The following is a 14,368-nucleotide window of genomic DNA, read 5'->3' as shown; positions in this document are numbered from 1 at the left end:
CTTACGTTATGCGTATGCAGATTTTGCATTAATACCATGAGATTTATGTAAAGGGAAAATAAAAAAATTCCCAATCACCGTAAGTTAGTTAATAAATAATGTTTGTTGACAAATTTAAAATGATACAAATAACAACTTTTAAAATAATGTCATTTTAATGACACAGAATACATACCTAATTTTATTAAATGAAAAAGTGTATTATCAACATTAAGGTAAGGTTAAAATCTATTAAAGCATCGACTTTGCAACCCATAAGGACGTTGATTAAACTGACAATGATATTTATTTAAAACTACCTCTGAAGGTTTCAAATAATACAAATAAATATTTTTCACCACATTGTAAACTTTTAAAAATAAATTCAACGATAAAGAAAATCATAAATTTAAATATACCAGATAGGTTGTGTGATGGAATAAAATTGAAAGTTTAAAAAAAAAAAAGAAATAATGTATTTATTTGTAATACTATGAATCTGACGACAGCAGGATATTGCAATATTAAAGTATGACTCCAACGGCAATGCTGTCCAATGGTCTTTATTTATTTATTGAAGCAACGTTTCGGCCACTTTAGAATGAGGCCCTTTTCAAGCAAATTGTATCACAGTATACAGGCTTTACGTGATCGCTTACATTTGTCGAGATCTTACTTAATTGACTGTAGCCTGTAAGCGACTCGAACGTACTAACGAAAATTAATTTCTATACCGAGGACAGGTATCTATGAGGCAGGACCAATACCAATACATATGTATGTACATATGCAAGAGTTGAAATGGTTAATGTATGTATAAGGCGTGACCTATATGAAATGATATTTTTGAATAAAATTTATTTAGTTATTATGCTGTTGTCTGTGACTAGTGTAAATTACTTTTGATAAATTCTTTAAAAATTGGTAATAAATTTTGTGTATCAAATTGTCTATTCAAGTTATGGATATTTTTACTAATGTGTATCATTTCTGATACCTCACGCCTACTCCTTACATTTTCAACATCTAAAATCTGTACATTTCTATGTTCAAAATCTACATTGTGTCCTGAATCTTTCACATGGTAATACAATGCAGATCTGTCATCTTTTTTCTTAATATCTCTCATGTGTTCACCAACTCGTGTTTGCAGAGTTCTACTTGATTGACCTATATAATACCGATGACAATCTAGACAATTAATTTTATACACTATATTTGATTTGTAACGCGGTTCTATTTTGTCTTTACCTAATCGGTTTTTTATGTTAATCTTATTAATGTTTTTGAAAATGACGTTAATATTGTAATTTTTTAAAATCTTCTTTATCTCATATTCATAGTCTTTTGAAAACGGTAAGACAATATAGTCATTATATGGGGTTATACTATGATTTTTGTAACTATCTTTTTTATTAAATATGTTTAGTCTTTTTTTAGTGTATGTATCAATAAATTTTAATGGATAGTTATTGGCTTTTAATAATTTTTTAATTATCTCAAAATTTTTTTTATGGAACTTATTATTAGACAGTTTTATATTTTTATCTACTAAATTATAAACTATTCCAATTTTTTGTTGTAAGGGGTTGTGTGATTCAAAATTAAGATATTGTCCTGAATGACTTGGTTTTCTACACCAGTTAGTTATGATTTTGTCAGAATTGAAGTAAATAGTAATGTCTAAAAAGCTTATTATTCTAAGTGTCGGATTTTCCAAAGTAAATTGTATATATGGATCAAAACTGTTAAACGTTTGTAGTATTGTATCTATATTATCCTCTTGAGAACATAAAAGTAAGTCGTCTACATATTTTACGAAAAATTGTAGTTTGAAGGGTAATTTATTCAAACAATACTGTTCTAAGTCATTCATTACCAATTCAGAAAGTATGGGGCTAAGAGGATTACCCATTGCACAGCCAAACTTTTGTTTAAAACATGATCTATTGAAAACGAAATAATTATTTTGTAAAATAAATTTTATAATATCTATAAATTCTGTACATGATAAATTTCTATGTATGCCATAATGTTGCCATCTCTTAGTTAGAGCTGAAACTATTAGGGGGAAATGTATATTAATAAAAAGGGCTGTAACATCGAAACTAAAAAATTTGTAATTTGATAGGATTTTTTGGTTTTTGAGTTTTTCTATTAATTGAAAACTATTGTTTATACTGTATTGTGATTTGGGGCTATAGTTATACAAAAATTTGGCTAAAACTTTTGACAAAGTATTAGTAGGAGTGCCTATTGCAGAAATAATAATTCTAATTGGGTAGTCAATTTTATGCAGTTTTGTAAGCCCATAACAGGATGCTAAAACGCATTTATTTAATACAGTATCAAATTTTTTATTGTAATAGTTGTATTAATTTATAGTAATAATCAAATTGTATGTTCATGTCGCTTACAGGCTACAGTCAATTAAGTAAGATCTCGATAAATGTAAGCGATCACGTAAAGCCTGTATACTGTGATATAATTTGCTTGAAAAGGGCCTCATTCTAAAGTGGCCGAAACGTTGCTTTAATAAATAAATAAAGACCATTGGACAGCATTGCCGTTGGAGTCATACTTTAAAATTAAAATAATGTATTTGTTTCACGAACCACTTTGAACATGAAAAACTATTTATTACTATCGTTCGTTTTTGTAAAAAAAAGTTTTGATTTATGGGACCTCTTGGAATAACAATAGATAAATAACATGAAAAAAATTTTTCTAAAGTCAGACTGTACTTCAAATAGAAATTTTTTTTACACCCGATTGTACATTTTTAATCTAAGAAGTAAAAATCAAAAAAAACGTAGAAAATGGGTCTAACAGTCAATTCAAGAAAAAAAAAATTGTTTGGAGAGAAATATTTAATCCATAATTTCTTATAATATATCATATTGAGCTTTTTCATATTTCACATGCAATTTTTGAGATACAACAGATACTGCAGAGACCAGGGATGGTTGCGGCTTCTTAGCTACCATCAATATACTTACAACTCTCAAATACAAAAAAAATTGTTAGCTAACAGAAGAGATTCTTTTGCTGGTTCTTAGGGTGGCCTTATCATTAAAACATCCGTTATCCTTATTAAAGTTGTTTACAATATACTAAACATAAGTGTTACCAGTATGGGTTTATGAGTAGGCCATTGGGCAAATAAATGTACAACACTCGTATTTCATAATTAAACACAGACACGCTTATTGTCACTATCTTTCGTATGTTCTATCTTTAGTTTTTACTATCTTAATTACAGTAGCAAAACAAACAGAAAAGGGAGAATCAAATAAAAGATAATACGAAGACAGAAAGTGCGTGTACGAACAAACTGACTGATCACGCGAGAGTTAGCAAACTGTAGTTATTTGACGCTGAAGTGCAGCGTCACGGAATCCTGTCTTCTTGTTGTTGCGCATGCGTGATAATTCAGTTACGAGTGCATAAGATATATCTTACACTTTCTCCCGTTCGTATCTGAATTGAATAATACTGTATAAAAAGAAAAAAAAGATACATTTGATTATTAACACTGAGTATGGATGAATAAGTAATCAGCTGAAGATGTGGAGCACGTGGGGTTCTTGATCACTCATTGGAGTTGATTGTGACGAGCTAAAACATATACAGAGAAAAACAGTAATCAGCATGTCTACTATCATTATCTATTATCAATTTATTAATTTTATTGTCTTAAGTTCAAGCCTTATTAGCATGCAATTTACACTAATTACCATTCAAAATTTCTTTTTTTAGTCTTTCATGCAGCTCAAATGGCAGGGGTTTTGTAAAAATATCTGCTAGTTGTTCCTTGGATGGAATCCATTTAAGGATTATTTTTCCACTAGATGCATATTCCTTAACGTAGTGAGCCTCTCGCGCGGTCATATGTCTCAGTCTTTTGCCACCATCTATCTTAGCACTTGCTCCAGCGGCTTTGTTGTCACACCAAAGGTCCGCAGGAAACAGAGTATATGACAGTATTAAGCTAATTAAGTGTTCCAATTCTATCAGCTCCTGACTTGCATGGCACATCACCACGTATTCTGCCTCGCAGGTTGAGATTGCAATGTTATTCTGTTTTTTCGTCTTCCAAGCAACTGTATCACCGTACAATCTTATGAGGTATCCACCTTTGTAATTGAGCCTTTACAGAAGGCTTCTAATCTATTTTTCCGGCCTCTCTAGGTTAATCCCAGAGTTTTGGTGTGTTGCCGATATTGAAAGACTCGTTTGACCATTCTTTAGTCATCTTCAGTTTGGCACATTTTGTGTCTGTTTAGTACATTCACACGTATTTATTCTCGTTATACGTAGCATGCATTGCAATTCAGTTCAAATACGCAGATGTTGATGAGCTATTTCTTAACTTTAACATAAAGGTTCATTCTGCAGAGTGTTTTTTATATGATAAGAAAGCACATAGCTCAAAGATTCAACAATATATTAATTAAAAATTAAAAAGTTCAAATTTTATTACAAATTTTTACATTCCATTAAAAAGTACCCTTATCATTAATGTACTACTATTTTTAGCCCGTAAGTACAAAGGTCCATCATTATCAGTCGTTCTGCTTCGATACGCTGTTGAAGTAAGTATCCCTGTTGTGACAGTGTGTTTTTTCGAGTAGACTTAACCATTGCAACGTTAGTAAATCAGTTTCAAATGTGCTGTTACAAATAAAATTTACCATCTTATCACACGGTTAATTCAGTAAATATTATTGTACACTTATTAGCTGTAAACAAAGTCACATAATCTTACTCATAGAGAAGTTTCAAGTGCATTTAAGTTTTCTTTCAATTTTAGCCTTTATTGATGATGAAAATTTGAAAGATGCATTGACATTTTTAATTTATTTTCTTCTTGTTTTAAATACAGGTTCTTAGGTTTGTAACCAGAAATGGATTTAAAGAGGCAAAACTGGTGAGTCGTTAAAATTATGTAAGCTTAAAAATAAAATTAATTTAAAAAATTAAAGAAAAGCAAAATAATAACAATGTTAAAAGTAAGAAAAGGTTCAAAACAGCCTTTCTAGCTTTAACTTCATTTAGAAAACAAAAATTTCTGACATAGTTGGAAAAAAATGTGGACCTTAATCAATTTTATCTGAAGACGTGAAAAAAAAAATTTTTCAGTGGATTGTTGTTTGATCTCAAACTGATAATTCTGTGACTAAAGATAAGTTTCTTGATGCTGTACAAAAGTATGTAAAAGAGGTTAGTTTGGAACTCCATTTGTGAATGACAGACCAAGTAAACGTAGGTGTCAAAGATTCAAACAGTGTTCCCCTAGACAAACTAAGAGAAAGCCTTAAAAACTGAGCCCCTCTACATGAAAAAGATCTAGAAAAAATTTGCTAAAATGCTGTACCCATTATTACTTTAGAAGCTTCTTTAAATTTTAGCAATGATACCTCATTAAATTTAGCATCTAAAGCTGAAACCCGAACAGTTTTTGTACAGAAAACATACAATTCGGATAATTTGTTACAAAACCTATGGAATGAACGGCCAACGGCTGAAAATTTAGTTAACGCAGGAATTGTGTCCAAGTGTTTGTTATATAACTGTTAACAATTGAGTCATGATTGTCTTTAATGTGAGATCTGATTTTTGTCAGATCTAAATTCTGCAAAATTTAATTGACCTAACTTTAGTAAAGTAATTTCATAAGTACTAACAGCAAGGTAAATATCAGCGTTGTTTAAAGCTGAGACAGGACGATTGCTAGTCCAAAAGAACTAACTCTTATTAAAGTTAGGTTCTCATCTGTTTGTAATGCTGACAAGACTTTAGCTATTTCTAAAACAAGTAAGTAGCTCTATAGTTAAATTCTTATTAAGTCATACTTCATAATTATCTTAAATGTTAATAATAAATTTTTTTAGGTCAATCAAATTGACAAGACGGTAAGAGCAGTAATATCTTACAAATCAGTAACTCTTCTCACTTAGCTGACAGAAATGCTGAGATTTAACCAACTGTTACTACTTCTAAGACTTCTTTGGATGTAAGTTTTGCTGATTATGCATCCTATTATGATTGCTAATAGTGCAGCCACTGATAAAACAAGTAATTTATATAAATATTTAATTCATCATATTCACAAAAACATTAGTATTATGTATGACAATGAGAAAAAAAGTTTTGATAAATGTTTTCCAATTACGTATTCACTGGCTAAGAGAAAAAATTTTAAAATTCTGGCAAACCTTACCCTCAATCAGCTGGTATATCTAATGCTTATTTTGAATGGATCAAAAAAAAAAAAAAAAAAGAAGTTAAAGACGAAAGGATGCAAAATAAATAAAAGGGAGTCACTTAAAAAAATAATGTAAAAGATATTATCAATGGCATTCGAAACAAAATTAAAATTACTACTGGAAAAAATGAGAAACGGTGCTGTTGGATCGAAAAAAGGTTTGATTAAAGAAAAAAAATTAAAGCTTAAAATAACGTTTAACTATATTCAAAAATAGATTAATGATATACAGTATGATAAAAAATTTGACACTCAATTTATATTTATATCGATAGAACTTTTTATAACTTTTTACACTGTGGTCTTATAATTGGGGTACACAAGGTCTTTGGTATAAAATATGCATGGTCCAATAACTGGGGTACTTCGACGCTTGGTATCAAAAATTTTGTCCAAAAGGTCATGCTCTTAAAAGCTTATTATAAAATAAGGAAGCAATAGTTTTAAGCAAATTTGGCTTACTTCCATTGAAAAGATGTATTAAATGAAATAAATAAACAACTTTTGCATACAACAGCTTATTTTCTACGTATCATGCGTTGGTGCTGAGCTTTACGTATAGGGAACCACAATTGGATACTTTACCTCACCACTTGAACTACCAAGAAGTCGTGCTCTCTGCATACACAGTAGATTCTGATAGATCTCATTCTTTTAATAAATCTGCTTCTTAACGAATAGTTCAAATTAAATATTCCAATGAAGTATGATTATAGGAAATCATTTTCCCTTTTTGATAAATTAAGTATTAGAAGTTTAATATGACATTATCACTGGCATAATAAGTAATATTTGTGATACGTGTGTATCATGAAATTTATAGACACATATCGATAGAGTAACTAGCACTTTTAGTATATCTGAATTCTTTTCTGATGATCATACGAAAAACCGCTTTTGCTAAATAATTTTAGTCTTGTTGAAAAAATTTGGATTTAAGTGTTCTCGAATATTCGTTCCTTATTATTTGTTTCTCAACATTAACGGCATTTACAAAATTTTTTTTTTGTTAAGTTATATTTAAGCACTAAAAAAATTTTCTTACAAAAATCAAACTAAGTTTTAAACGTGTACCGAAGACTTCTTTAATTACTTTTTCTACTTCGGGCATTTTTTAAACATTTGTTCAGTGCACCTTTATTAGGAAAAATAACGATTTGCACGTCGTGCAGTTTGAGTATTCAAACGTTAACTTAGAAGTAGTTGTATAATAACTAAACAATTGTCTCCTTTAAAAACTTGTCTTAAATGTCCTTCTCACTTTTTGATTGTCCTTAAAACTTATGGTGCGCTTATTATCAAATTTTTTTAATTAATACGTAAAAATAAGCACTTCATAACTTTACTTCAAATGTTTGAAATACGATTAGTTTAACCAGTAATACTATTTTAAGAATAGCATGGAATATTCAAAAATCATTTGGGAGTTACATAAGAGTTGGTGTATTCCATAAAGTAAATTCCAACGATAAAAATGTCTTATAACAGGACAAATAACCATTTTAAAACAATTTTTATTTTACATTGTGTTACATTTGCCATTATACCTTAATTTTAGAAAAATAAAAGCAAGAAAGCCAAAAAATTTTAGGTCAGGTTGAAAAAAACAGCTTTCTTGATACTAGAAAACTTTGTCCACTACTTAACTAAGCTGGACTAGCTCACATTTTAGTTATTTTATTTTCACCTTCGATATCCTCTTCTATTACTATTTTGTTTTTAACATTAAGAACTAAAAATTTTGTTTCATAAACGCTATTTTTTTTAACGTCTCTTCATAAATGTTATCCTGCATAGGCTTAATGCGAAAATACAAAATCATTGTGGATGACTCAGAATTATTCATAAAACTTTTGACAGCGATAAGTGATTTACAGCACATATCAAAAGAAGTATTATTATTCATAAAATAAAATAGTAGTTAAATAAAAAATGGTGAGATAATAGTACACTTCAGCGGTTTGCTGCTTAAAAGATAGTGAACGGTTTTCTGTAGGTAAAGCACTTGATACTTTTATTATTCGAGTTGCAGTTTCAACTTTTTCTAGGAAATTCATCTGAATAGACTTAATATCTTCTTGAATTACAAAAAATTGGTTTCGTATGTATAAATTGAAGTTGGCCTCAGGATATTGTAGTTCACTTAAATCATTGGTAATTACGTTATTAATAATATCATCCATAATAATATTGACATGATTTACAAAAGTCTGCCACTCTACATGAATAATGGCCATAATTTTAGAGTGTGATTGCTGATATAACTTGTTTGATATACTTTTTTTCAAATTTCTGACAGATTTATTTACATAACCCTGTAAGTTTTTCAGGGTAAAATTATTTTGAGAAAGTAGAATTTCTATGTTTTTTGTAAAATTGTTTATTGTATTTCTCCATTTTAGTTTATCTGATAAGCAACACTCTTCTGTACCGAAAGATGAAGACTTACATTGGAGAATTTGATGAATTTTAAAATTCTTAGTTTGGTCATAAGCTTGCATAAATAGTCCTTTGACTACAGTTTTGTAAGTAAACCACACATGCTTGGGATGATCAGGGATGGGTTTTTTAGTTTTAACAAAGCGAAGTAGTTTAGCAATTACGTTTTGTAAAAAATCTTCAGATGAACTGTTATAGATTTTTACATCTTCTGCAAAGTTTTTCAAAAGCTCTTTTTTTTTACCCTGTATCTTAGCATAAAAGAAAGTATACTTCTGTTTTAATTTAGTAAGAGTGTGATCTATTATTTGTTTAAAATAGAGCAAACTTTTTTTTGCTCCTTCTAAGTCTGGTTTTTTTTTTTGAGTCTCGTAAAATGTATCTCTAATTACTTTTATTACTCTATCTAAGTTTTTTTTTTTTTTAGTTTCTGATAAAGCTTTTTTAGTTAAAAATATTCTATCACTACCAAATTCAAAATCAACCATTGATTGGTTCCTTATTTGTGACCACAAGGAATTCGTATTATTTTTGATTGTAAACTGGTATTCAAGAGTTCTGAGAAAATTGTGATTTCCTTCATGTACATTAAAATTTGTTTTATTGTCAAATGAGATTGTTTGATTCAACAAATTAATATGTTTAAATTGCCGAATGTTGGGCTGATGACGTATGCTCCATAAAAAAGTATTATTTTTTTTGCTTAACTTAGACCAAAATGGGAAAGTGCCATTGAATAGTATATTATGAGCATTAATTGTCAGTATTACATTACTAATTGTAGCATTCATATCATATTTTATGCTGTCCCAGTTGATTGGTATTATTTTTAACGTGAATATTTCCCTCCAATATGATTGAAGCTTATTAAGATTTACATTAATATCATTGAACTCATTTTCTATAATCAGCAGAGTATTGATTGAATTACGTTTAAAATTTATCCAATCCTCTAAAGAACTTTTTGAAAAAGGTACATCCATACTTAAAAAGTTTTCAATATTTGAAATCCCACTATCAATCATATCCTCGATTAGAAAGAGATTGAAATCAGACGTATTTTTTTTAAAGTTAGTATCAGTAATCATTTTTGGGTTGAGAGCAGCAAACTTAATTTTCAAGTCCTCAAATAATGTACGTAAATTGTGTTGAAAAAAAAACCAATGAGAAGTTAAACTTTTAGAGGGTGACTTCTTATTTAATATGTTTGATATTATACTGTTAATTGTTTTATTTACTTCGGACTGAAAACGTAGCCAGTCCATCATTGGAATATCTGTTTCAAACACAGTGATCAGTGGCGTTGGAGTTTTCCATGGATTAAGTGAAAGCTGAGGAATATCTTTACAAGCTACAACTGGATTATCAGGACCTATCGATCTCATAACTGAAGCCTGAATTTCCTCAATTTCATCAGAAGTATCACAAATAATACGTGCCAGTGAGCTTTTCCGAAGTTCCTTCAATTGATCTGTAAAAAATAATTTAAGCTTTACATAGATGATAGTGATACATGTGTAGTAACTAGGAACTTCATAAAGTGTTTATAATAAATATTTAATAATATTAATTAATTTAATTACTCTGCTTGAATCTATAGTCAAGAGAGCTTCAGTAATATCATCGATTTATAAATTGTTGTTATTATAGATAAATAAAAATATTTAAAGACTCAGGTTTTTTACAACTTTTACAGTTTGAAGACAATCTGTTTTTTTTCTAAATAACTTTAGAGCTCTATTGAGAGTGTAACGTTGGTAAACTAAAATTACTAATAATTTTTTTTTCCACTCGTTTCTTCGTAATTTTCCAAGTTGACTTGAAAGTACTTTCAAACAGGGACCAACATGCGTTTGAAAAGAGATGAAGCACCTGCAAACTCTATTAGTAGCTGCAGCACATTGACTAACTATGATTCATGCAAACGCACGTTGGCCTATGCTGACTAAAAACGAAAAGTAAATAAGATGATAAAAAATTTTTAGTGCAGAGAAACAAAACAAGTTTAAAAACAAAAAGAGGCAAAAGGTCCAACTGGGAACAGCTAAACTTGGGTGCAATACTAAATGCTGGCACAACTTGATATGATTTTTAAAGTTAGAATAACGTAAATCTAATATCTACAGACAAATAATAATACATACTACACTCCTAGCAAGACATTATTTTCAACTTTTTATTTGGTTTTTATAGATGCATAACATGTCGAGCTACCCTTTTTTCTGCTACATTACCGAATATTTTTATATACCATCCACAATAGCCTAAATTTTTGAATTCATTTAACATGTAAGAGAGAACGGAAAAGCCAAGCTGATCATAAACAATAGCTCTTTTTCCTTTTCTTGAATGATATGTGTCGGGAAAGAGTCCATGTGGTTGCTCTAACATAAGTAACGGGATTTCCGAATCCCTAGAGCACCACGTGCTAACTTAAGATTTATAGTTAACATATGTCTGTTTAAATAAGTTTGTCCTTAAAAATCTTATTGCAAATATTGCAATATAGTATTTTGCCATGTTACTGTCCTTTTGTATGTTAAATGAAGTATTTTTTTTTATTTTTAATAACGAAACGACACACATTGAAATTAATATTAGTTTTCTGGTGTTCATTTTAATTACTCTTTTAACTTTTATTGTTGGAGAATTAAAAACAGCAATATGCACACCTTATGAGATTTTTGTTCCTGAAAAAATTTTTTTGTTATTCACACCTTATTAAAATCAATAATCTTTATTTATTTCTAAACTATTATTACGTAGGTAAGATATTGGTAAGGAGGTGTTTCGCGAGAATGATCAACACTTAGTATTTCAAGGACCTTTATTCAAGATACCGTAATCATAGGCAAGATAGCGCGTGTGTTTCCTTTGAAGGCTCGTCATGTTATCCCCCGATAGACTCTTTCCTTGCTCGAACTTCCCTTTCCTTGACCCTAGGGCCCCTCGTTAGGAGATTTGAGGAGAGGGAGCGTAGAGTCTTACTTATACTATCGTACGTTACACGTTCGAGGCCGCGACGTCGTTGTCCTCGACGACGCTGACTTTTTACTTTATGTAGAGCCTGTGTACTTGTTTGCAATCTTATATGTGTGTACTGTTTTGTGTTTTGTTGTTTATGTTATTTATGACATTTGGTATTTTACACCCGTTCTTTTATTCGATTATAGGGAACCGTTGTTATCTTTACATTAATATTCTTGCTTCTCTAATTATTTAATTTCTTCTCATCGTGTGTCGAGTGTATAACAATATTGTTTGTGTATGCTCGATGCCTTGTATTACAATTATGTACAAAATTTCCGTGAGGTGGGCATTTGCTTAGTACTATTTTACTTTAGGTGTTGTTTTACAATGTAGTTTCCATTTTAACTTTTGCGTGCGTTTATTTTCCAAAAAAATTTCATACAACCTTCTCATTCTAAGTATTCAAGTGAGAAAAACAAAATCTTTTTGGATCTCGTCCTACGGACTGCACCCCCCGATGCAGTCGAGCGACTCCCAGCGCTCACTTTCGTCTGCTTATTCTTATCATTACTAATATTATTATAGCTAAAATTACCTTTTTTCATTTTACTTTGAGTTTTCTTTTTCACAGTAGACTTTAACATGACTCTCTCGCTATTACATATTTTGGGAAGAGAAAAAAATTCTTTCTAAGTCTCGTCCTACGGACTGCGCCTCCCGATACAGCCAAGCGACTCCTAGTGCCATCTTCTTTTCTTTATTACTGTTGTTATTATTCTTATCATCCTTATAGTTTATATTATTGTAGCTACAATCATCATGTACGTGTTTTTTTTTTTTTTTTTAAACTTAAAACAAATTTTCCGATGCTTATTATTTTGAAAAAAGAAAAACTCTTTTCAGTGTCGTCCTATGGACTGCGACCTCCAATATAGTAGAACGACTCCTGGTGCTCATCCTCTTTTTCATAATATTATGATTATTGTTGTTACTATCCTTATAATTATACTATAACCTTATCATCTATAGAATTATTACGGTGTTATTATTACATAATTGTAATCATTATTATTGTTATTTTTACACTGCTTCCGTTATTAACCTTATATTTTACATTTTATTTCGTGTTCCTTAATTTTGTTTATTTCTGCTTTACATGGAAATCACTTGTAATGCCATGTTTTTTCTGTGGACTCACAATCCGTGGAGAATATTTCCACGATAATTGACGGGATGCTTACAAGGTGCCTTGGTTTCCTCTTCTGCATTTTGAAGGATGTTGGCTGAGGTGCTGAAGGACTCGTCGCTATAGTTCTCTCTCTTTTTGCGTTGTCTCTGCGTTGTCTACCTGCGAACATTCGGGCCAGATTCAATATCAAGCCCCCCCCCTCATTTTTAAAAACCGAACGATCCCACCACTAAGCCTAGAGATATTTCTGCTGCTACCCACGCGTATTCTTTCCAATCAGATGATTCTCCCTGTGTTTGCAGGAGTTAGCGCACGCATTGCATTAGGTCCATTAGCTTTATGCCTGTTTTTAAGTTTTCTTCGGGCCCGTGCTCTTGACTATCGAGTTCCTGTAACCCGTCCCTATTTATTATTATATTTATTAGTTCCCGTAACTTGTCCGTTTTATGTTTTTTATGCTCCGTATTATTTTTCGCACGTTCAAGTTTGAATCTTTGAATTTAATTATTTGGCTCTTACTCTCCTCTAATCTCAGACTCAATCTTGTTTCTGATGCTTGTGCCGTGCAATCTTTTGGTAAATTTACTTCTCCCGCATCTATGACTTTCACTGTTTCGTGCTCTGTATACTCGCATTGTATATGTACTTTCTTCTCCACTGCGGTACTGAAATCATGCTGGTTTTTTACGTACAGGGGCGTCCATTAAGTGCCTTTTAATCTTGCTAGTATTATGGTGCATTTCTCCGGCTTTTTTATTGTATACCCCAGGATTAATTTTATTTCGCAGGGATGATCTTCCTCTATCTAATGTGTTGGTTTCATCATTGTGCAGATGCACCATCGTCCTATTTTTTTTGCATTTTTCAACTGTTTACTGTGATACTGGCATAATACTCTTCGCGCTAGTGCTAACTGCCACGTATTCGTATGTTGACTGTAGGTATGCCACGATGTTCGTTGTATTGAAACCTTCCTGTTATACCGGTAATGGTGGTTTTCTATTATCCCCAGGTTTTTCTTGATCAACTCTATCTCCTTTAGTTGCTTATGTTCCTGAGTGACCTCTGCCTTAAAACAAAAACAAAAATGGATACTTTTCCTCATGATTTTTACGTTCTTTCTCTGTATATACATTTTTTGCATTAACGTATGCGCCTGTACACCTAGGTAATTTGCTCATGATCCGCGTTTGCGTTATTGCTGGGAGCTGCGAGTGTGATTATCCCCTTACATGTGGATTCTGCTATGCGTTTTTATGTGTTAACTTAATTTCTGTTCAACGAAAAGAAAGAAGGGTATATACGGGAGAAGGTTATTACACATCAATGAGTATATACACATACTGACGCGTCAACTTTCGATGCTGCTCAATTTTTGTAATTTTCTTATTATTTTTTTTTTTTATGCTCTTTCGTTTTTATTTATTACAGTTCTGCTTATACCAGGCTATGCTTTACGCATTCACTTATTCAGTTAATTTTCAGTGGAGACAAGTGTGGACATGAGAGGAAGAAAAGAGAAA

The 14,368-nt window shown here is 30.9% G+C and overlaps 1 protein-coding gene across 1 annotated transcript in view; it reads right to left on the bottom strand.

The window, feature by feature from the left end:
- Positions 1-9,235: 9,235 nt before the first annotated feature.
- LOC106637469 (immunomodulatory peroxidase) overlaps positions 9,236-14,368 on the bottom strand; it is a 412,315-nt gene continuing 407,182 nt past the window's right edge. The window contains exons 6-7 of the mRNA XM_089591698.1: positions 9,401-10,157; positions 9,236-9,263 (exon numbers count right to left, since the gene is read on the bottom strand). Of these exons, the coding sequence (XP_089447824.1) occupies positions 9,236-9,263; positions 9,401-10,157 (785 nt within the window). The remainder of the gene's footprint in view (positions 9,264-9,400; positions 10,158-14,368) is intronic.

This window comes from Copidosoma floridanum, unplaced genomic scaffold (genome assembly GCF_036245765.1).
Source record: "Copidosoma floridanum isolate Cflo_tuat_1 unplaced genomic scaffold, Cflo_Japanese_pri ptg000013l, whole genome shotgun sequence".
NCBI lineage: Eukaryota > Metazoa > Arthropoda > Insecta > Hymenoptera > Encyrtidae > Copidosoma > Copidosoma floridanum.
This window is presented reverse-complemented; position numbering and strand designations above follow the sequence as displayed.